At 49.2% G+C, this 24,701-nt stretch overlaps 1 protein-coding gene and 1 non-coding gene across 3 annotated transcripts; both read right to left on the bottom strand.

The window, feature by feature from the left end:
• Positions 1-2,419: 2,419 nt before the first annotated feature.
• LCK (LCK proto-oncogene, Src family tyrosine kinase) lies at positions 2,420-23,488 on the bottom strand. 2 transcript variants are annotated; one of them, XM_086334220.1, is made up of 13 exons: positions 23,380-23,488; positions 10,716-10,832; positions 10,330-10,411; positions 10,088-10,178; positions 9,772-9,870; positions 9,514-9,617; positions 9,182-9,331; positions 8,722-8,874; positions 8,390-8,569; positions 5,986-6,062; positions 5,741-5,894; positions 5,527-5,658; positions 2,420-3,076 (listed from the first exon to the last, which is right to left on the bottom strand). In XM_086334220.1, the coding sequence occupies exons 3-13, from the start codon at positions 10,403-10,405 to the stop codon at positions 2,874-2,876; spliced, it is 1,419 nt and encodes a 472-aa protein (XP_086190346.1). In that variant the 5' UTR covers positions 10,406-10,411; positions 10,716-10,832; positions 23,380-23,488; the 3' UTR covers positions 2,420-2,873. The 2 variants fall into 2 exon arrangements, with proteins under 2 accessions (XP_086190346.1, XP_086190345.1); XM_086334219.1 differs by having other exon boundaries at positions 10,723-10,832.
• TRNAR-CCU (transfer RNA arginine (anticodon CCU)) lies at positions 20,216-20,288 on the bottom strand. The gene has a single exon. It is a non-coding gene; the product is annotated as a tRNA-Arg (tRNA).
• Positions 23,489-24,701: the final 1,213 nt, after the last annotated feature.

The raw sequence follows: 24,701 nt of genomic DNA, 5'->3' as shown, positions 1-24,701 counted from the left end.
TAATAGAAATATGGTGTGCAAAAATTTTTCATTTGCCTCTTTATTATAAAAACCATAGCACAAGCATGATGATAAATAGCCACTAACACTTAGGTTCATAATCTGAGAGCAATAGGGTGTGAAAGGCAGAGCTCATGCCCAACCTAAAGGCGGTGGCCATTACTCAGCTCCATGAGGCCAGGTAAATCTAAAGGAGCCAAATCTTCCTCTTTTCTCAAGAGAAGACAGAAATCTGGAGTTTTTTGCAAAACTGCCCCAGTTTTATAAACTGACTGCTAACTCAGTCTATTTTCTTTTTTTTTTAATTAATTAATTTTTTTATAAATTTAATTTTTTGGTTGTGTTGGGTCTTCACTGCTGTGCAGGCTTTTCTCTAATTTTGGCGAGCGGAGACTACTGTCTAGGTGCTGTGCTCGGGCTTCTCATTGCGATGGCTTCTCTTGTTTCAGAGTATGGGCTCTAAGGCACAGGGCCTTCAGTTGCGGCTCCCAGGCTCTAGAGCACAGGTTCAGTAGTTATGGAGCACAGGCTTAGATGCTCTGCACCATGTAGAATCTTTCCAGATCAAGGATGGAACCCGTGTCTCCTGCACTGGCAGGCAGATTCTTTACCATGGAGCCACCAGAGAAGCCCTACTTAATTAATTTAATTAACCCGCCTGCTAATGCAGGAGACATAAGAGACTGGAGTTTGATCCCTGGAGAAGGAAATGGCAACCCACTCCAGTATCCTTGCCTGGAGAATCCCATAGAGACAGGAGCCTGGTAGACTACAATCCATGAGTCACAAAGAGTTGGACTCGACTGCAGCGACTTAGCACACAGCACACATTTACTTTTTGGCTGTGCCTTGGCATGCAAGATCTTAATTCCCAGAACAGCAATCGAACCCATGCCCCCTGCAGAGGAAGCATGGAGTCTTCCACTGGACCGTCAGGGAAGGCCCTCAATCTATTTTTAACACAGCAGTAAGAGCCATTCTTTTAAAATGTAAGTCTCAAAATGGCTCCTGCAGAAGCCACAGGCCCCAAAGCCCCACATGATCTATCCTCCGCCCTCAGGCAGCCTTTGTGTCTCAGAGCTTGCCCTTCCCAAGTTTCTTGCCCTTTGTCTCAAGTTTCTGCCTCAGGCTGTTCCCTCTGCCTGACTGCTCCTCCCCTATACCACTGACTCCCTCACCTCCTTCAAATCTTTGCTCAAAATTCACCTTCTCTATGAGACCTTCCCAGTGTATCCTCTTTAAAGCTACAAACTTCCCCCAAATATGACACTCCTAATTCCCCTTTCGTTGCTCTGTTTTCCCCTTAGCACTGTCACCTTGCAGCACACCATACCATTTATTTGTTTGGGATGCTTACTGTCTATCTTCCCTGTGAGCTCCCCAGAGACCTTATCCACTGCCTGCTGCTGCTGCTGCTAAGTCGCTTCAGTCATGTCCAACTCTGTGCGACCCCATAGACAGCAGCCCACCAGGCTCCCCCATCCCTGGGATTCTCCAGGCAAGAACACTGGAGTGGGTTGCCATTTCCTTCTCCAATGCATGAAAGTGAAAAGTGAAAGTGAAGTCGCTCAGTCGTGCCTGACTCTTTTCGACCCCATGGACTGCAGCCCACCAGGCTCCTCCATCCATGGGATTTTTCCAGGCAAGAGTGCTGGAGTGGGGTGCCATTGCCTTCTCCAGATCTATAATCTAGTAAACTATAAATCTATAACCTAGTAAATTTTACCAATGATTTGTTAGACATGAAGGGAGAAGTATGCTGCTGCTGCTGTTGCTGCTAAGTCACTTCAGTCGTGTCCGACTCTGTGTGACCCCATAGACTGCAGCCCACCAGGCTCCCCCATCCCTGGGATCCTCCAGGCAAGAATACTGGAGTGGGTTGCCATTTCCTTCTCCAATACATGAAAGTGAAAATGAAGCCACTCAGTCGTGTCCGACTCTTCGTGACCTCATGGACTGCAGCCCACCAGGTTCCTCCATCCATGGGATTTTCCAGGCCTAGTGCACAGTCAATGTTCAATAAATATTTGTTAAGTGAGTGGATTAACTCAGTATTTAAAAACACCTTAAAGGTGAATCAGAACATATACCTCTTGAATTAGTAGCTGTAAAAAGGAAAAGGCAGTCACTCTTATGCAATGGGAAAGGAAGGGTCTTGGGACTCATCTACTCTCTAGGAGGTTCTGGCTAGGGTGCCCCTAATTCTTTGGGGTGGAGGTTTGAAGGGGTTCAAAGAACACATACCGCAAAGTATAAGGACCTCCTCTTGGCACCCAACATCAGCAGGGCTGGAAAAAGTTCAGACATCCCTTCATCCCTCCCACCTTTCACCCCAATTCAGGGTGCCTCAGTTTCCATCTTCTGAATGTCCACCTCCCCCCGCAAGGAAGAGGAGACAGGAGTGGGGAGCAGAAAGATGTACAATCTTCGCCAACAGGTATTTATTGAGCTCCTTATGTGTGCCAACACCAAAGAGGAGCACACAGAGGTATTTTAGATAAGGTCCCAGCTCTCAAAGAGCATCTTGATGACCAGGGGAAAGGAAAAGGGGACAGGGAGAAGCAGGTGTTAATCATAGGCCTCTCTCCTCTCTTTGGTGGTCTTGGAAGTCAGGGGGGCGCCCAGAAAGGACAACTTGGACAAGTGTCCAAGACGTATATGCACAGGCCACACATGTACAAGACACATGTGCAGAGCCCACCCAACTACAGATCCTGTGTACAAGACACGAGAAGTGTACGTGTCGCACGTGGGTGGGCTTCACATGCTGAGTCCGAATGTGCACAGGCCACATGGGTATGACCCAGGAACTGCACCCCCCAGCCAGGTTGGCTAGGTGGTGGGGGGCTGCAAGCCCCCGTCACCTAGGCCCCTCAGGGCTGGGGCTGGTACTGGCCCTCCGTGGCTGTGAAGAAGTCCTCCAACACGCTGCGCAGGTAGTCAAAGGTGGGCCGTTCTTCCGGGCGCTCCTTCCAGCACAGCATCATAAGCTGGTACAACTCCTCCGGGCAGTTGTCAGGTCGTACCATGCGGTAGCCTCGCTCCAGGTTCTGAATCACCTCAGGATTGGTCATCCCTAGAGGTTGATGGGAGAACTGACATCAAGGCTCCAGGTTTCGGAAGCCCAGAGACAGGGGTGATGGTCAAGAAGATATTTGACAACAGGTATGGTGTGAGCACCAATCCAAAGGGATCTTGGTCTTCATCGATGGTAAGGATGGTAAGGCTATATTGGCAGTACCTTCGAAAGGTCAGTCATGCCACTTAGAGTGTCTGCTATGGCTTAAACATGTAGAAACACAGACGTGTTTGGCTGTGAGTCCTTGAGTGATCCACTGAACTTCTTTGAGCCTCAGTTTCCTTATTTAGAAAATGGGATAATAGGAGCTCCTACCTCCTAGAGATGTTGTGAGGATTGAATGAGAAAGTGTGTACACGGCCCTGAGGATGGTGCCTGGAGGAGGAGATGGAGCATAAAGAGCGCCTGTGATGATTATTATTTGGTGGGGAAGGATGAAGCCATCAGGGCCTAGTGCAGGATGGGGGCCCACAGCCAGGACAATGGGGAAGTTTCTCCAGCTCTGGGAACAGGCACATGAGATGCTGCATCAGGAAGCCAGGTGGATCCTGGGCCTCAGCCAGGCAGACCCTGCATCGGGCACAGAAGATTCACTAGGCCCCTCTGTGACCCAGATGAAGTCATCTTTGGACCAGTTCCCTCCCTTTGTACTGAACCTGGCCCCACCAGCGAGGCCCATTACATGTGGACCCCAAGAGATGGTGCTCTGGAGAACCGAATGGTCACAGCAGAAATAGGCTCCCTGTTTCTAAATTACCTGTGTGGCCTCTGGTTTCTCCTTCCTTCTCCTGAGAAGAGAAGCCTAACTCCTAGACATCCTAGCAAAACAGTAGTTTTACTCCTACAAAGCTTCAAACTGGAACCTAGTCAATAGAGACCTCTCTTCCTCAGGCCTTGCCCCTGGGAGCCTCTAGCTATGTGGCCCTCACATTTAAAAATCAGGGCACGGAAAGATACAGGCTAGGAAACAACACTGATGCATAGAGTCAAGGGTGCAAACCAATTGGCTACACCCAGCCTAAATATAGCCCACAGACAGACCCACTTTGACTTGGCCCCGTATTGTGTTTTTAAACAATCTGAATCATCACCAATATTTGGAAATGGGCAAATTTTCCTAAAACTCCAAGCTTTGGCTTTTCTTGAAAATACACAGCTCTGCTTTTTGGGCCCCTGTGTCTTAATAGCAACCATCTGCTGGTGCAGACGAGTTTACCCAGGTCCCCATTACTCTCCATAGTCTCCCTGACCCTGAAACTATGCGTCAGTTGCCATTTATCATCGTGCTTTCATTGCCTTTATTCTTCTAGTAGAAAAATTCTCTAAGGGAGCAGTGTGAGCTCTTGGCAGGATGACAAGAGTATGTTTCTAGCCCCAGCGCTGCCCTTGAACTCTTTGATGGGGCAAGTCCAGACCAGGAAAGGCCTGCATACTCACACCTAATTCTAAGGTGTTTTTACCTTCCCAGGAGCAAAGTTCTGTGCACACTGCTCAGGATGTGGGAAGCTTCTGCCAAGTCTGGCCATCGGGCTGCACGAGCTCCCAACCCGGTCTTTGTGTTCTGTTTCCTTTCCCCAGCGTTTCCTAGCAAGTTCCTTCCAAAAAAATTCCATTCCTGCCCTGGCTGAATTCAGCGGTAAAGAACTTTGTCGAGGAGATAGAGGGAGGAGTGGGAGAGAGTGGGAATTGGTTGCTTACACATCTCTCTCACTCTACATGGAAGGCTTTAGAGGGAAAGGAAGTCAGTGTTTCGTGAGCATCTACTATGAGTCAAGCTCTTTCAAAAATAATCTTGTTTCTCATATCATGAAACTGAGGCTCAGAAAGGTAAAGTCATCTGCCCAAAGTCACCTGCCCAAAGTGATTAATAATAAAACCTAACACCCTTGAGTGTTTTGTATGGGTCAAATACTGTTCTAACCTCACGTTTTACAACTGGGGAAAGAAGCAATAATCTGATCAAAGTCAAACAGAAAGCATCAGTGGCAGATCTTGTAATAAAAAGCAGGCCTTTGGGAACTTCCGCAGCGGTCTAGCGGTTAAGACTTTGCCTTCCAATGCAGCAGCTGCAGGTTTGATCCCTAGTTGGGGAACTAAGATCCCACATGCTGCAAGGTGTGGCCAAAAAATAAATAAAACTTGGAAAAAAATGAAAAAAGAAAGAAGGCTTCTTGCCTCTCAGACCAGATCCTCTTCTACCTACTAGGCTGCCTGTGTTAGAGTTAAAGAAAAGAGCTGGGATTATTGAAGGAAGAGAGATTCAGGGACAGAAATGGAAGCCAGACCTAGGAGATGTGGCACCTGATCGGGGATGCACGAGTGCCATCCCTAGGAGAATAGAGGGGAAGCAGCTGGAAAGGTTCATATTCTGAGCCTGGGAGGAAGTAGAAAGACATGAATTTGCTGCCCTTCCCCATCACCCTTTCAGCTCCTGCCTGGACCCCGACCTGGGTAAGGGATGCGACCATGAGTGACAATCTCCGTCAGCAGGATCCCAAAAGACCACACGTCCGACTTGATGGTGAATGTCCCATAGTTAATGGCTTCTGGTGCTGTCCACTTAATGGGAAACTTGGCACCTGGAGGGAGGGCAGTGAGGTCACCAGGGTCTGCCAGGCCAGACCCCGGAGACCCCTAACTTCCCTCATATCCCATACCTACCCTCCCTGGCTGTGTACTCGTTGTCCTCAATGAGGCGTGCTAGACCAAAGTCCGCGATCTTGCAGCTCAGGCTATGGGACACCAGGATGTTGGCAGCCCTCAAGTCACGGTGGATATAATTCTGCTCTTCAATGAATGCCATGCCCTCTGCAATCTGCAGACCAGATATAGGTCAGCAGTCCTGGGCCAGATATCTGGATCCCATTGCCCTGTGCCCATGCTCAGCCCCTCCCTAGTCTCCTTACTTGGGCTGCCATGTCCAAGAGTTTGTTGATAGTCAGCTTGATGCCTTCGGAGGTCTTGAGAAAATCCACCAGGCTTCCTGTGGACATAAGCAAGAGTTGCTGACCCAAATTGCCCCAGGGGAAAGCTCCCAGACCCTTCTCCCCTAAGTAGGGGTCTAGAAGCCATGTCTGATGTGTGGAAAGGAAGAGTAAGAGCTGAAAATGGAGGAGTATCTGTTCAGAGTAAGGGTGCCTGAGATGTGTGATGCCCTTTTCCTGGGGACTAAGATGCCACTTGGAGGGGTCTGCAAGCTTCTTGCCACGAGTGGGGTGGAACCTGAACTCCTCAGCCAGGCATCCAAGCCCTGAATAGTCCACATCTGCAGTTTCTTCTCTTCCCTCCACTCCTGCCTCTTTTACTCCATCTACCCTAGATAATTGTGAGATTTTTCTCATAGACCATGGGTTTCCACTCCAAAGTCTCTTTGTCCCATTTCTTCTGCTACAGTTTCTTTTTGGTCATGGCTCAGCTAGACTCCTCCTTTAAAAACCCTCTCTAGATTGTACCAGGAATAATAAATTGTATCATCATCATCATCTACCTGCTAAGACTTTTCTATGGCATAAACTCGTTTTCCTAGGGTGCATAATTAAAGCAAGGTTTCTCTGATAGCAAGATTCTTATTTTGTCCATCAATATTCCCAGCCTTCAGTGGATGCATGCTCAGTCACTAAGCTGTATTGGCTCTTTGGGACCCCATGGACTGTAGCCCACCAGGCTCCTCTTGTCTGTGGGATTTCTCAGGCAAGAATACTGGAGTGGGTTGCCATTTTCTCCTCCAGGGGATCTTCCTGACCCAGAGACCAAATTGCATCTTCTGCATTGGCAGGCGAATTCTTAACCACTGAGGCATGTGGGAAGCTCCTCCCAGCCCACAGAAAACAGCAATAAATGTATGCTGAATATATTAAAATAGGAGTATGAAAATAGGTATCATGAGGGAGTGAGGGACCATCTTTCTGGTAGCAGAGGGTAACTAGAAGAAGACCAGGGATTAGAGTGGCCGGAACAGAGCTAGTAACCACTGGCCCTTCTCAAGAGATTAAAACCCTGTGTGAAGATGACAACAACCTGAATGTCCCCATTTGAGTGCTGAATTAGTCACAGACAAAACCTCACCCAAAGGCAGCAAATATGTGGACAGACACTGTCATTCCTCCATTGTGTCCATGGCAGATATTGCTAATCAATCCCAGTGCTCACTTCCAATGAACCTCAGAATCCTCAACACAGAGCTCCAAGCAACTACCAATTGAAGGTGGCCTGCTACTTGCCATTTTCAGAATCCATTAACCAATTAGCTTTTTTCCCTTCCTGAAAGAAGGACAGATTTTATACTCCCAAAGAATCAGAGCCAGATAACAACAAACTTACTGAGCCATTACTATACAGCAGACATTGTTCTAACTGCTCTATATGCATTAGCATTCATCCTCACAAAGATCCTACAAGAAAGTTACTATTCGATGGACTTGAGTCTGGGTGAACTCCGGGAGTTGGTGATGGACAGGGAGGCCTGGCGTGCTGTGATTCATGGGGTCGCAAAGAGTCGGACATGACTGAGAGACTGAACTGAACTGATTGCATTATTATCACCATTTTTACAGACGAGGAAACCATGGCAGAGAGAAGTGGTGATAACCCCAAGTCCACACAGTCCTCAAGCCAGGATTCCAATCCAAGCAGTCAGAGTCCTTAATGACTACTACTTTCTGGATAAGCCTGTTTAGATTTCTGCTGGTATTCTTGAGGGAACTGAGCACCAGAGGCAGGACAGAGACTTGGCCCAAAGCTGGGCCTAGAAATTCCTATTTATTTAAACTCCCCTTCTTTGGGCTCTCAATCTGTCCAACAGTGGGCGAAGGGATGGGGAGAGGCTCATCAAGAACTGAAAAAGAGGGCCTTGGAACAGATCAGACCTCCCAAGGCTGGGAGCAGAAGATATAGAAAAGGAGCTAGGGACCTACTCATCTCCTGAGATCAAGCATCCTTAGATCAAGATAAGGCTTTGAAGAAGGCAAACAGTACTGCAGGTGAGGGAAAATGGGCGTTGAGTCCTCTTCCACAACCTGAGAGGGAGGCCTCGCATGCTGCAGTCCACGGGGTTGCAAAGAGTGGGCCACGACTGAGAGGCTGAACAACCAGAGCCTGCCACCTCAAGCTGGGCTCCCAGATACGGTTCAAACAGCACACCCTCTTCTCCACACACCCTCTGGTCGCCCCTGAAGGTGAGTCTTTGAGGGCTCAGCAAAATTCCTGTAGGAAAACCTCAGTGCACAGCCACGCATAGCTCCTCCCCACTCCGGGAAGGGGCAGAGGACACGGCAGCGCCCCCCAGCGGCCGCGCACGGCGCCGGCGCCCACCGTTCTCCATATATTCCGTGATGATGTAGATGGGCTCCTGGGTGACCACCGCGTAGAGCCGGACCAGCCTCTGGTGTTGCAGCTGCTTCATGAGGTTGGCCTCGGCCAGGAAGGCATCGGGGGACATGCTGCCCTGCTTCAGGCTCTTGACTGCCACCTTCGTGTGCCCGTTGTAGTACCCTAGGGCAGGGAAGGGTTGGGAGGGTCACTCACAGCCCATGTACCCAGAGCTAGGCAGCTGCCCTGAAACAGGGTACTGTCGTAGAACTCTTAGGACCTCGGTAGACGCCTCCCCTCCCCACCTGCCCGCAGTCCTGGAGGGCCTCACTCACCCATCCACACCTCTCCGAACTGGCCAGCCCCCAGCCGCTCCACCAGCTTCAGAGTCTCCCTGGGAACCTCCCACTCATCCTCCCACCACGGCTTCTGGGGCTTCTGGGTCTGGCAGGGGCGGCTCAACCGTGTGCACAGCCCGTCCGAAGTATCTATGAGGTCAAGGGAGGGGCGAAGGGCTGTCAATAAGGCGGAACGGAACTGGGGGTTGGGGGGGGGGGCGGGTGCTCACTCAGTCCCCACCTGGGGAAATGGTCAGGCAGGGGAGGTATGGGGCTGTCACCTGATCTCTGAGGCTACAAGGTACCGCCCCTCACCCACTTGGGTGGGGGTGGGGGGAATGAAGGAGCATGCTGAGAGATGGGCCGGGGACGGGTGGAGGGGGACCCCCGAGAGGAAGTGGGGGAGACAGGCTGATAGGGTAGGGCCCAGGTGAAGACTCCTGCGGTGTGTGCTCACTCATGTAATGGCGGACCAGCTCGTGCAAGCCGGGAAAAGTGACGCGGGGCGAGATGTAGAAGCCGCCTTTGTCCAGGTTACGGATCTTGTAATGTTTCACCACTTCTCCCTGGGTCTGGTCGAAGTCCCGGACCGACAGTGAAAACGATCCTGAACGAAAGAAGGGATGAAGGAACGCAAAAGACGGGGAGGGGTGGCCTTCAGCGAGTCGCCCCTCCGCCAACGCGGTTCCCACGCCCCCCATTCCCGCGGGCTCCTCGCACCCCGGACCTCCGCTAGCGGCCCCAGCCCACGGCCCCCTCCCGACGCCCCGCAGCAGCATCTCCGCTCACCCGCCGTGCTCTCGCTCTCCCGGATCAGGAAGGAGCCGTGCGTGTTCCCCGGCGCCAGGAGCTGCCTCTCCGCGTCCTTGCGGCTCAGAGTCTTGAAGAACCAGCTGCTCAAGGCAGAAGCGAAGGCTTCTTGGATCCGCTGGTCCGGTCTTCCCCCATTACCCTCAAGCATTCACCGCCACCACCCCTAGCACCTCTCCTCTGCTCCGAGGTCCCTGGATCTGCGTCCCACCATTCCCACGACGCGTCCCCACTCACGGTTCGGGCTCCAGGCTGTTCGCTTTGGCCACAAAGTTGAAGGGGATGAAACCTTCCTGGCCCGTGGTCAGGGACTGCGCCTTCCACCACTCGCCGTTCCTGCGCGACGGCGGCAGTTAGCATGGTCTGCATAGCCTCGGACTCGGATGGAAACCCTCCGTCGGAGCCCCCAGTTAGGCCATGCCACCCCACCCTCCAGCTCAGCACTCCGAAGCCTCCCATTTTTGTCTGCAAAGCTCCCACTGCAAGCCGGGACCGCAGGGGTTTGCGGTACTGGAGATACCCTAGGATGGGCAGGGCGAAGGGGGGCACTCACTGCTCCAGGATACGGAGCTGTTCACCCTTCTCGAAGCCCAGGTCTCCGTCGTGAGAAGGCTCATAGCTGTGCAGGGCGATAACCAGGTTGTCTGTAAAGACAGGGGCAGTCAGGGAGAAGACTTCTGGAGCAGACTGGGAGGGTGAGTTCAGGAGTTAGAAGTTGGGGATGGGGGAGGAGATGGAGGCTGACAGCCAAGGATCCACAGGCCTTGTCTTTCAGGCCCTGTTGGTTGAGGTCACCTTGCAGTGGAGAAGCTGGGGGGTTGGATCCCTCGTAGGTGACCAGTGGATCACGCACTTCAGAGCCATTCCGCATGGGCAGCTGTGGGTGTGGGATGAGAGAAGTCAGAGAGCTGGAGACTGGGTGAGACCCTGGCTTGCCTCCCCACTCTCCTGCTCTCCTTCACTTCAGCTTGGCTGGATCTTCTCATTGAATTTGCCCACCACTTGCTGTGGGACCTTAGAAGAGTCCCTTTCCCTGTCTGGGGTTCTTTTCCTTTCTGTGTGGCAGGGGGGCTCGCTGTCATCTCCAGGACCTGTGAGATGGCATCATCATCCCTATGATCTGTTCCTTTCTCCCCACGCCTGCATCCCACCCAACTCCCTCACCAAGCCCCTTGTCTTGCCTCTTACCGTGGTCTTGCCATCCAGTGGGACTATGGGGTAGTGGCAGTTTTCACATACATCGATGTTTTCCATCCAGTCATCTTCTGGGTTTGAGCTGCAGCTACAGCCCATGGTCCCTGGGGGAATGGAGAGGGGGCTGAAAGGGCTCCCCCAACATCAGACATGCTAGGGCCTAGCCCTGGGAACTTCCAGAAGTGCCTGAGATTGTCAGCCCCCCAGCCGCCATTCTCCAGCCGCAGAAAAGCTGAAATGGGGTCCTAGCTCCCAATAAAGTCACACGTGGCCCCCGCTGAGACCTAGGCCCCGCCCTCCCACCTGGGCCGGGTAAACCGCCACAGGCACCTTTGTTAGTCTGGTTGCCCACTTCCTGCCTCTCCCCTCTCCCACTCTCTCAGCCCATCCCCCAAGTTGGGGGACTACCTACTAGAGATCACATACACTTCCCCCAGCCCTAGGGGAGACCTGAGTTTTGATCCTCCCCTACAGTGGGGTGCGTGTACCTCACCGCCTAATTACAAGTCCCCCCTGCTGCCAATGACACTGAATGAGGGACCCTCTCTGCAGAATGTCAGCCATCAGGCCTCTGCTCCCCCAAATCCCCCACAAAGTCTGCTTCAGAGGCTTCTTTCTGCTTCTCCCTAGCAGAAAACCCCTCAATGGCCCTATGGGCCATACATTTTTTTTGTATTTGTTTGCTTGCTTTAGCAGTGGAAACTTTTTGTCAGATGAAATCGAGCGGAACCCCGTATATAAAGCAGGTAAAAGTGGAGCTGTTCTGCCTGAAGCAGCATGGGGATCTCACCCTGAAGTCCCCAGGAGTCCCTACAGAACCTCCTCGCCCAGGGCTGGTCCTCTGGACCCCTGGAAATACCAGTCCTCAGATAAATTAATTTATGCATTCAAGAACCTTTAATATCAAGATCAAATCCATCTCCTCAGTCTATTCTGCAATACACACACACGTGTACACACACACACAGAATCTGTCTTCGGAGCTCCTCTTCCCCAAAAAACTCACACTCTTCTTACAACATGCCTTGCATGTGTGGTTCACCTGCCGTGAAATACTCTTGCCCATCTATTGAACTCTAGCTCAGTCTTCAAGGTTCATCTCAGATATCACCTTCTCTGTGAAACCTCCCCGATGCCCAGTGCTCTTTGCTCCTACAACACTCCACTCTCACCAGCCACAATCATCAACTTCCACCGAGTGCCAGGATGACACTAATTTATGTGTCAGTCCCCCTGCCTTTGCTACCCGCTTGGTGAGATCAGGGATTCAGCAAGAGCAGAGGTTGTGTTTTATTTGCCTGAATGTCCCACCACCCAGGACAATTCTTGTTAATAAATGTTGACTGATATGTGGTGGGTTAATGCACAGATTCTCCCATTTGCAAAGGTCTTAGAAACCACCAAGTCTAACCTCAGATTTTAGATGAGCAAACAGGACCAGAAAGTTCTGCTCAAACTCACAACTGTTACGGGCAGAACAAAGCTAGAGCTGCTAATCCATGCTAAGGTCAACTAGAAATGGGGAGCAGTGGTGGTTTTTTAGTTTGTAAGACTTAAGGACCTATTCAATTATAACTCAATTAAAGAAAAAAAAGAAAAAAAAAAAGATTCAAGGATAGTCCCTGGAGTTATGTTCAAATTCTGGGAATAATACTCATTATGTCACTTTGCTGAAATCATTCTCCTCTAGTTCCACTCTGCCTTTCTGTCAACCGGGAATTGTCATCCCTTCCTCAGAAGCTTAGATAAATGTTGGCTTGGTTTAGAGCTTAGAAAGATTTCCAGGAGTGCTCATTCTGCCCTACCAACCCCTGCTTTGGAAAGTGGAAGAATATGACTGATAAATAATCCTCTTGGCTTTAAGCTCACATTTCTTTTTTTTATATATATAATTTTTATTTTATATTGGAGTATAGTTGATAAGCTCATGTCTGTTAAACTGAGATACTTATAACCTTTCATGGGTACCGGAAGTCACGGGTGTGTACCTCTCAAAGCATGAGTGTTAAACACATAGTTAAGCCTTATTCACGTAGTTAAATAAACAGATCTATTACAAATAGAGGAAAATACAAAATGTACATGAAATTTTAAGCCAAATCAAGAGACTTTCAAGGAAAGGTGTTCGCGCATATACTCTTCCCCTCCTACTTTAGGAGTCCTGGGGAAACATTTGAGAAATCTTGCTCAGCTCTGTGGCTGCAAATGGCTTTTTTATTTTTTCGATTGCTACTTTTATTATGGCTTAGAACTGATTAACGGCAAAAGCCTCCAGAAAAGAACTGTTTACATTCTGGAACCAGCCTTAGATGAGCTGACTGTCTAGGGTCTGAGGTACTGAGCAACCTGTTTTTTGTGATAGTCAAACAGCCCTTGGAAAACCACCAGCTGGCTATATTATACAGAGAACACCAACATCAGATAAGGTGTCAACTTAGATCAGTAAGTCCCTTCTAGGCCTGACATTCTCAGGGGCTTTGGAAAGGGTAAGAGCAAGATGAGAAAAGCCTGGGGTTGAGAAAATGGGATGAACTGGGGTGCAGCAGTGAGGAGAGGCTGGTAGACCTGCAGAAGAAATCTATGCTGAATCTAGGGCTGGATACTGCACGTGGTCCAGGCTGGGGTCACATGCGGGGAGAAGAGGAGCCACCTGGCCTTGGGCGAGGGTCCAGGAAAACATGCAGGCAGGACCTATACCCTGGGTAAATCTGGACCTGCCAGAGAGGACATGATGATGTCCCTGAAGACTGGGACCAGGTGAAAAAGAATGAAATATTGCCATTTACAGCAACGCGGATGGACCTACGATTATCACACTGAGTGATGCAAACCAGGAAGAGAAAGACAAATATGACATGATATCACTTATATACAGAATCTAAAAGCTAATGCAAATAAACTTATTATCACACTGAGTGATGCAAGCCAGGAACAGAAAGACAAATATGACATGATATCACTTATATACAGAATCTAAAAACTCATGCAAATAAACTTATTATCACACTGAGTGATGCAAGCCAGGAACAGAAAGACAAATATGACATGATATCACTTATATACAGAATCTAAAAACTCATGCAAATAAACTTATTATCACACTGAGTGATGCAAGCCAGGAACAGAAAGACAAATATGACATGATATCACTTATATACAGAATCTAAAAACTCATGCAAATAAACTTATTATCACACTGAGTGATGCAAGCCAGGAACAGAAAGACAAATATGACATGATATCACTTATATACAGAATCTAAAAACTCATGCAAATAAACTTATTACAAAACAGAAACAGACTCAGACTTAGAAAAATGATCTTGTGGCTACCGAAAGGGGAAAGGGGTGGGGGAGGGGAGGGATAAATGAAGAATTTGAGATGAACAGATACACACCACTCCATATAAAAGAAATAATTTACTGTATAGCAGAGGGAACTATATTTAGTATCTTGTATAACCTATAATGGAAAAGAATCAGAAAAATATATATATGCATAGCTGAATCACTTTGCTGTATACCTAAAACTAACACCATATTGTAAGTAAACTATATGTCGATTAAATAAAAGACTGGGGCCAGGAGTGAGAAAAAGTCAAGCTGTGTAAAATTAAGGAAAATGGTACTTGGTAACTGTTGGGTATCTGACCCTTAGCGTTTCTTGTGTGACTTGTTTAGTGCCCACGGAGCCCTCCGGCTTCAGGTTTCAGGCCCTGCCCTATACAGAAGTGTGAGTTTTGGAGGATAACACCTGGCAGCAATCAGAAGACCCCAAGACCTGGCAGTGTCAGACATAATTCTGGTGAGTGGCTCCCAGCCACTGGGAGCACATGCGCCTGTGAGGCCCCAGAATAACACTGTAGGCTTGCAAGTGATCTGTTTCTCAGTTTGACAAATTGCATTATTGTTTCTTCAATGCATACTTGGTGGCTTAGCCACTTGGTTCCCAGGTGGCTTAGTGGTTAAGAATCTACCTGCCAATGCAGATGCAGGAGACATGGGTTTGATCCCTGGGTTGGAAAGATTGCCTGGAGGAGGAAATGGCAACCCACTCCAGTATTCTTGTCGGGAAAATTCCTATGGACAGAGGAGCATGGCAGGCTACAGTCTGTGGAGTCGCACAGTCGGACACAGGTCGGACTTGACTGAGTGACTGAACACACACACATACAAGGCATACTTAGTTAAGTCTCTGCTTAAAATGTGAACTAGAAACAACAAAATTAGTACCTAAATGAGGTAGTTTAGTCAGCAAAACCCTCAAAATCATGAGAGCCATGGGGGAGCGGGGAAAAGTACGACAGGGGAAGGGCAAGTAAGTCCTTAGAGGGAAGAGTTTAGAAGCAAGAGTGTAGGGACTTCCCTGGTGGTTCAGTGGTTAAGACTCCCTGCTACCAATGCAGGGATCCTGAGTTCCATCCCTGGTCAGGGAACTAGATCCTACATGATACAGCTAAGAGTTCACATGCTGCAACTAAAATCCCAAGAGTTGCAACTAAGATCCAGTGCAGCCAAAATAAATGAATAAATAAAAGAAGAAGCACCTGTGTAATTCACCAGGCTCATTTTAAAGACGGAGATGGTGTCAGACCAGAGGAGCTAAGTGGTTTTTCCCAATAGCACAGGAGGGCTCTTGGCAGAGGCAGAATTCCAATCAGGCCCCTACCTCCTCTATCCAGGTACTCTGCTCTGTTCTTCACTTCCTGGAAAACCTAAAGAGTGTAGGGAATCCTGAGAGGTGATGGAGACAATGGAGCAGGGAAGGAGGTCTGACAGAATGAAGTCTACTCTCCATCAGAAATGTGACATTGCACTGTTAATAGGCCTTTCTCTCTGAGACAATTCTCCATCTATCTCGAATGCATGTTTTTGGTTTATTTATTTTCAGTTTTTTGGCTGTGCTGGGTCTTCGTTGCTTTTTGCTTAGGTTTTCTCTAAGTTGCGGTGAGCAGGGGCTATTCTTCCCTTCGATGTGTGGTCTTCTCGTTGCAGTGGCTTCTCTTGTTGCAGAGCACAGGTTCTAGGCGAGTGCGCTGGGTGGTTGTGGCACACGGGCTCAGTCACACCTCAACATGTGGGATCCTCTGGGACCAGGGATTGAACCCATGTCCCTTGCACTGGCAGGCAAATTCTTATCCACTACTCCACCAGCCAAGTCCCCAAAAACGCATGTTTTTGAGTATGCATTTCTCTGGCTGGTGAATACAAGTTTGTGCCTACCGAGGCACATTAATCATTGAGCATCATGTTATGTGTACATACCCATGGGTGTGTAGGAGTCCATGTATGCAGATGGCTGTACAATGAAATGGGGGCATGTATGGTTTGTACGGGTCCCTAAGTAATTGTGAGGTTATATATGCATATATTTCTTTGTACAAAATGTGGGTCCCATTCTAGTCTGATCAAACCAGGTTAATAAATGAAGTTAGCAAAAAGAAAATAAAAATTAAAGCTTAATATAAATTTCTCATTGAAAGTAAGAGAGGAGAGGAATGAAGAAAGAAAAAGAAAGAGGAAGCAGATCCAGAGAATCGCCAGGACTCTCAGAATCAGTAACAAAAGGCAGATGCTGGAGTGAATGAAACAGGACATTCTTTTCTCCCAACTCAAGAATTCAAGGTCAATGTGTGTGTGTGTGTTAGTTGCTTAGTCATGTCCGACTCTTTGCAACCCCATAGACTATAGCCCACCAGGCCCCTCTGTCCATGGGATTCTCCAGGCAAGAACACTGGAGTGGCTTGCCATTTCCTTCTCCAAAAGGAACTATAGAAAGAAAGAAAGTAAAGTCATTCATTCGTGTCCGACTCTTTTCGACCCCATGGACTGTAGCCTACCAGGCTCCCCCATCCATGGAATTTTCCAAGCAAGAGTACTGGAGTGGGGTGCCATAGGAGGAACTTTGTAGATTCTAGACCTTCTCTGACTGGTGTCTATAATGTTCTTGGTCAATCTCAAGGTCTGTCCATGGTCCACAGAGGGCTTTGTGCCAGTTATAAAGGGCCACCCCTCCCTGGGGTTTCAAACTTGGAGAGTGGAGCGAGGGCTAGATTTCAGGTCCCATCTGTCTTGTCGCTTCACAGAGCCCAACACACACAGCGCCCTGCTCATTGCAGTTTGTTTAGTCACTGTGGTGTCTGACTATTTGTGGCCCCATGGACTATTGGCTGCCAGGCTCCTCCACCCGTGTAATCTCCCTGCTCATACTCCCTGTAGAATTGGTCAAAAATCCCGGATTTCATGAAGTACCTGGACCAAATTTTCTGATCCCAGAGTTGTTTAGGAATCATGCCACAGTGAGCTCTGTTTTGCACTTCCCTGGTGGTCCAGTGAAGCAGTCAATGCAGAGGGCTTGGGTTTGATCCCTGGTCAGGGAAGTAGATCGCACTCGCTGCAACTAAAGATCGCTCGCGTGGCAACTAAGACCCGACTCAGCCAAATTAATTCGTTACTTTTTAAAAACTAAGAAAACCTGAATACAGTGTGACTAAACTAAATAACTATTATTTAGTTAATAATAAAGCATTGGTATTAAAACAACAACAACAAAACCATAACAAGCTCTGATTCTTGCCAGCTCGTTCACTTTTACCAACTCCATAGATATCATCTCACTTGACTGGGCCTAGAATGTGTTTTGTCCCCTTAAAAAAATATACAAGACTTTCCCTCCCCTGAACTGTAAACCTATTCATTTATTGAACATTCTGTCCAAAATGTGTGCCAGCTTCTTGCCCAGGCAATGTGTGTGTCAAGAGCAGGCAAGCTATTTCACTGACCCAGGCTACTGCCATACTATGGGCCACATTGTGGCAAAATCTGTTAGGAATAATTTAAAGCATTTTCTTGGCCTTTTTCTTTGGTCAAGATTTGATTATTGGCGAAGATACATATGTTCAGTGAAGAGCCTGGGCTGTGGATGCCCGTGCCGAACCCTTAGCACGGTACTTGAGAATCAGGGTTGACAGGCATGGCAAGTAATTTCTAGTGGGTAAAACAGGGATGCATCCTGAATTCCTTCCTTTTTCACATGTTCCTCTTTGATATAATACTGGTTTGGAATAAACCCTGTGAGTTCACAGAGTTCACAAAAACAGAGAACAAAAGGATGAGTCTTTTCTTATATGCAAATAAGATGGATTTAGTCTTACAAACTGAGAGTGGTTTGAACACAGAACTGATTCTCCTAGTTAGTTATTGCCATAAACAAGGGCAATAGAGTGATTATTCTAAAGCTTGTATTTTGGGTAGAGGTCCTCCAACTAGTAACTTGTATATATTGAGTAATTCCTCTTATTGAGTCCCCTTCCTTATGTACCTCTGTCTGTATTTTGCATCATGTAGGTTTTATCAGGACGAAGTATTACTTAAAATTTGGCAATCCGCACCACTCTATTAAAGTTTCCGGGAGTCTGCTGATCAGAGAGGTTCAGCTCACCATGTCCATGTCATGGTCATCCAAGTTCATTCCCAAGGCCTCCCAGTCGTTCCCTGACAGAGGACCTTTGGGCAGGTTACTACACCTGTCTAAACCTCCCTCAGAGAATTCCTGGGTGGTCCACTGGTTGGACTCCGTGCTTCCATTGCAGGGGGCACAGGTTCAATCCCTGGACTCTGGTCAGGGGACTAAGATCCTGCATGCCTCGCAGTGTGGCCAAAAAGAAAAAGAACATAAACCTCCCTCAGTTCGTTTTTCTTCAAAATGGAAATTAAAAATGGACCCGCGTCCACGGCTGTTGTGAACATAATATGTGATCTAGAGATGACCTCATATAATAAAGTACTTAACATGGTACACAGTAAGGACTAAGTAAATGAAAATTGTTATTTGAGGCCAGCATGGGTATTTCATGACCCCAGACTTAAACATATTCATTTTCCTTTTTGATTTTTGGCACTTCCACAGACCATTTTTCACGTTTAATATATTTACCTCAAATGAAAACTTTGCTACCATAAATGGAAAACAAGTACAGAACACGGTAAATCGAGTGTACTTTTTTTTAAAAAAATGGAAAATTAGTATCACCATCTATAAATGGAAATCAGTATATATTAAAATAAACACAGGGTATAATACCTAAATTCACATTTGCACATGTTCATTCATGACCCCCTAAGATCACTCACCCGCATCAGTGACGAGGTATCTGGGGAAATGCCGCACTGTGGAACAGAGCTCTGAGCTTAGGCCTCACTTGGTAGGTGAGAGGAGGCATGACTTTCTTACGTGGTCAGCCTACCGATTACAATTTAATGGGTACATCTTATGTGCCAGGCTCTGATCTAGACTTTCGGACACACAGGTGAATAGTCAGAGGTTCTTGTCCATTTGACTCTGCCCTCTGCGACAGAGGTGGGTGCCCCACTGGTGGGTCACTCTACTTTCACAGGAGGCAGTAAGGCCTATCTTTAGCTCACTGGTCAGTAACTCCTGACAACACTAACAACACCAAACAGCAATACTGTCCAGGAAGCAGCATCTTAAAATCACCACATTGCCCACTAACCAAGTTCACAATATTTAGCTAAAACCACTGTGGTTTTCGGAGAAGGCAATGGCACCCCACTCCAGTACTCTTGCCTGGAAAATCCCATGGACGGAGGAGCCTGGTAGGCTGCAGTCCATGGGGTCGCTAAGAGTCGGACACGACTGAGCGACTTCACTTTCACTGAAAAGGTGAGGTAAATCTCCACATAGACATGGAAAGATGTTCCAGAGATAACATGGCAAGAAAGTCACCGAACAGAATATAGAGTATAAGCCTATTTGCATTTATTTTTTAATGTTACATTTATTTACCTGTTTGTTTATTTTTGGCTGCACTGGGTCTCTGTCGCCGTGTGAAGACTTTCCCTAGTTATGGAGAGTGGGGGTTACTGTCCAGTTGCCCAGCGGCGTGTGAAAGCAAACGTGTCTGTGGACACAGGGATAGAACCTGTGTCCCCTGCACTGGCAGGCTGACTCTTAACCACTGGACCACCAGGGAATCCTCCTATTTGCATCCGAGTATGAGTATGGATACCTAGGGGATTCTTTTCAGCCAGATTCTGTGCTAAGCCTTCATTTGCATGACTTCATGTTAGTCACATAGTAATCCTATCAAGTAAGTGCTATTATTATCCCCATTTCACAGATGCAAAAACTGAGGGCTAAATGGGGTAAAGCTATTTGTCTGAGGCCTCATAACAAATAAGTGATAGAAATAAGTAGCTGAACCTCAGGCTATCTGTTTCCAGGGATTAAGTTCTTAACTAATATGCTTTTCAGTGGCCACGTAGGGGAAAATCTAGAAGGGTGTACACCAAACTGTTCACAGTAAGCATAGCCCACGAGTGAGATTGGAGGGAGCTGCATTTCTTATATTTCTGTATATGTCTCTGTACTGTTTAAATTTTTTTTTTAATATTTATTTATTTTATTTAGTGGCACGGGGTCTTAGTAGCAGCATGCAGGATCTTTAGTTCTGGCATGTGGGATCTAGTTCCCTGACCAGGGATCGAACCTGGGCCCCCTGCACTAGGAGCACAGAGTCTTAGCCACTGGACCACCAGGGAAGTCCCTACTGTTAAAATTTTTAGAAGCAGCCATGTGCTAATTTTATAATTGAAAACCAGAAAACAACCAAGTCCCCACCAACGCAAAAACTCTGGTAAGACACACAATCCTTTGAGAAGAATCAACCTTACAGCTGTCCTTCCACTGCTCCCCTTGTCTCTGGAGGTGCAGGCAAGGAACTAGGGATACAAGAAAAACGGTTCTGCAACCACCGAGGTCTGAGAAACACTGGGTTAGACAAAAGCAAACAGCTGCCTTCTCTGGGGAGACTTTCAGAGTTTCCACAAGCTAACAGTGATAGAAATTTCACACGGGACACTTCATAGTTGAGGCCGTATTGATTTGGACCCAGAACTGTTTTCTTCCCGGACGCCTCATGGGACTAGCATTCTTTAGACCAAGCATTGGAAATATAGCTCAGATACCTTCCAACCAACACCTGGATGGAGGGCCCACTTGCCTCCATCCCACCCACAAACTCAGCTCCCCTCAGCATTGCTTTCACTGAATTGAGCTTGGCCTTGAAGCCATCAGCTTGTGGGTGTGTGCATGGATTTATAGGATCCCACTGTGGTGTTGGAGAAGACTCTTGAGAGTCCCTTGGACTGCAAGGAGATCCAACCAGTCCATCCTAAAGGAAATTAGTCCTGAATATTCACTGGAGGAACTGATGTTGAAGCTGAAACTCCAATACTTTGGCCACCTGTTGCAAAGAACTGACTCATTGGAAAATACCCTGATGCTGGGAATGATTGAAGGTGGGAAGAGAAGGGGATGACAGAGGATGAGATGGTTGGATGACATCACCAACTCAATGGACATGAGTTTGAGTAAGCTCCAAGAGTTAGTGATGGACAGGGAGGCCTGGTGTGTTACAGTCCGTGGGGTTGCTGAGTCGGATACGACTGAGTGACTGAACTGAACTGAACTGAACTGATGTGTGATGTATATGTGGTCCCTGCCTCTGCCTCTGAACATCCATGCACACCTACATTTTCCAGTGATGATATGAATGGTATTTAGGCTAGGGAGGGAAAGATTGTGTGTGTGTGTGTGTATCTATGTGTCTGTAGGAAGGTATTGTGGGACCCTCCTCCAAGACAGACCCTGTGGGCCAGCCTAGAATTCTCACACCCACTAGAACACACAGGACACAAGCTCATTTGCAAAGCTACACCACAAGTGTAAAGGAATGGGCTGCCCACTGGCCTGCCAAGGTGCTGAGTAGGAGTAATTCCGGGTATGGACAGCTCCCCCCGCCAACACCCCCACCACACATACACCCTTGGGTGCACCATTTGCAGGAGAAATGGTTGCCTAACCTCTGTTAAGCACCTTCGGCATGCCAGGTACTACCCACGGAACATCACGGCCATTTTCGCTTTGATTTCCCACCAGCACTCTGTAAGGAGGGATTTATTATTGCCTCTTTACCAATAAAGCAACTGGAATTGGAGAGGTGAAGTTATTTGTTCAAGGAAATGGCAGAACCAGAATTGTGCCTGGGTCAGCCTGACTGTGAAATGCATGTCCTTTGCGCTACACCAGACCCGCTAGCTCTCTTATGTTTGGTCTTGCCCTGAGGTCTCTGCCCTCCTAGGACCCAACGAACAACCCAGAGACAGTGACCCTGGCTGCATATCCTAGGTACTCTGCAAAATGGGCCTTTGTTCTCATAACCGCCTGACTCTTCCAGGAAGCCTTCCGATCACCCAAGGGAAGCCTCCTCTCGACCTCCTCCGGAGCTTCCGCCCATTCTCTTGCTTCATCACTTGGCCTTTTTCCCTTTGAGAAGCACCTCTGTCCCAGAGCCTCGAGGGCGAGGGACCCTGAATCATCCTTCAGCACAGGCTGGGTGGGGGATGGCCAATGCCAATCCAGGGTCTGGATGAGTCTAGGGAAGACCCAGCTTGTTTTCTAGGCCCCACAAGAGGCTGCAGGCCTTGGAGCTGGGGACAAAAGAAAGACTGCAACATGGCTGAGAGAGTGGAAACTGTTTCAAGAAAAACTCCAATGGCAGTGGGGGAGGCAGGGGAAACCTGGAAAGTGTGGCTCAGGTGGGGATTTACCCCATAAACTGCAGGGTGAGAGCTAAAATGAGGGGGTGGACAGGGAGCTGATTCTGCCTCCCTGGGCCTCTGCCTTCCCAGGGTCTGAAGCAGGACCCAGCAGGACCCACTGGCCCTAATCAGGCAGTGGCAGGGGTGGGGGAAGTGGACAGGAGGGAGCAAAGGCAAGAGGAAAGGACATCCTGTGCACACTTGGCAGGGGCAGGAGTGGCAATTTTCCAGATGGAAACCCAGACGGTCCTTGCCCAGGGCCAACAGCACCCCTGTCCAGGATAAAAATAGCCCTTCCTCTTCCCTTCTCCCATCATCCTCTCACCCCCCAACTTCCTGGAGTCCTGTCAGATACTTCCGCCCCAGGCCCCATCCCAGATGATAAATATCCCCCTGCATGCCCATCCATTCCCAAAGGAAGACCCCCTGCCTCTCTCAAGCAGTGTGGGTCGAGGCTAAAGTCACTTCTCACGTGTCTGTCGGGATGCTCTTGGTGACTCCCCTCACTCTCTCAAGAGAGTCTTGTCACTGGGGTCTGCACCCAGTGACAAGCAGAAGGACTCTTGGGACCCTTGACACAAGCCTGTCCATCACCTTGCTCCAAGGGGGAATCACATCCTAGGCCATCACCTCTCCCAGGGCCATCACCCTCTCTGCCTCTGCGTTGCTGACGGACTATGGGGAGGGAGCGCTTTGCCAATCTGGGGCTCAGGAGGCTTATCCATCATGGGATGAGGGGCTGGATGTAGAGATTTCTGAAGGCCTTTTCAGTACCTAAGAGATCCCCAAGGAAAAAGCTCCCAGTGAGGTTGGCGCTGATGGCAGGCAGTGTGGTAGAAGCAGGAGGCAACTACACAGGAAAGAGGCAATCTGGCTGTTCAGCCTGCCTCCCACCTGACCTCCAGGTGTTTCTGACCCCAGCCTGAAAGGCTGCTGCATCCCGGGGGAGCCTGACCCCAGGCCCAGCTGCAGCCTTCTGCTCGCAGGTCCCACACCCAGCCCTTAGGCCCCTGTTCCCGGCACTCCTTACCTGCCCAGCCCAGGAGCCCCCTGGCCCCATTCACATGGTCTTCCTGGCCTAGCCCGGCTGCCCAGACACAGCTTCGGCTCCCCTCACCGTCGTAGCCACCGGCTGTCTCCCCGCGCCCACGTCCCACCCTGACTTCCTGCCTCCTCCTGAGGGCTCCGCAGCCAACCGGGCCCCAGCAGCCCAACCGCAAGCCTCCAGCACCCCCAAGCTTCCTGCTGCCATCGCCCCCTGCCTCTCAGCCCTCGAGGGTCCTTTCACCCCAGTCCAGGCCCCATTCACCTCGAAGGTGGCACCCGGAGGTGGAGGAGGATACTGGATGGAACTTCCTCCGCCCCCCCAGGGAGCACCTGGACCAGAGATTCAAGGGCCGCCTTGAAGCCCCAGTGAGCAAGAGGCAAGTAGACACCCACTCAGCTTTCAGTGAAGGGCAAGCTGCACGGCTGTCAGTCTGAGGGCCAGGTGACCCTTGTAATACAGTCGGAGGGCAAAAGTAACATCACCTCAGATTCAGGGGGGAACAACATCCCTGGAAAATCACTGGAGGGGGGATACGATGCTAGACAGTCAGATAGATACCAGGCGCACACAGCTGCTAGCCACACAGTGGAACCACAGCCATGCCATCTCAGGGCATGGGGCAAGAGCTTTATTATTTGCAGAGGGGAGGCTAATACCCCTCTTACAGACAGTCTGCTGGACAACAGGCTGTTCAAGGAAGCAGACAGGACAACCCGGTATCTTTAAGGGAGTAGAGTCACAGCCTCTTTTGTGGGCAGAGGGCAGGACAACACCCCCTAATTATGGTTGGAGAGTAGGGCAATCCTTCTAACTCAGGCAGAGACAAGGCCACAGCCCGTCAGAGGCGAAGGCCTGACACCACCTCCTGCAACAGGTGGGAGACAGAACAAACACTCCTGCCCAGGCCCCAGGTGCAGGCGACAGACAGGCAGGAGGCAGGGACCCTGTCACAAGGGTCAGGCCAACAATCTCCCTTTCCCCAGGAGCCAGGCTGAGGGCCAGGTCACCAGTGTTATGAGGAACTCTACGTGGCCTCTCGCGGGCCCAAGAGCTGGGCCTTGACCGCACCCATCGGAAGACAGAAACCTGTTGCCACCGCCTGAGCCTGTACTGAGGCAGCAGGCTGGGGGAGGGGAAGCCCACAGAGCATTGTTGGGGTTTGTGAGGTGGAAGCTGATGCTGTATGCACCTTCAGCTGCTGCGGAGAGAAGGGGGAGACAGGAAATGGGTGGGGGGAAGAGGAAGCCTGAGTTGGAAAGTCAGACAAAGAGGGTGACACAGAAACAAAAGCTGAGAAACACGAA

The sequence above is a fragment of the Bos grunniens genome, chromosome 2, assembly GCF_055505025.1.
Source record: "Bos grunniens cultivar Pamir isolate PY7600 chromosome 2, Bosgru_T2T1.0, whole genome shotgun sequence".
Classification (NCBI taxonomy): Eukaryota; Metazoa; Chordata; class Mammalia; order Artiodactyla; family Bovidae; genus Bos; species Bos grunniens.
The sequence above is the reverse complement of the archived record's forward strand: the minus strand, read 5'-3'. Positions and strand labels throughout refer to the sequence as shown.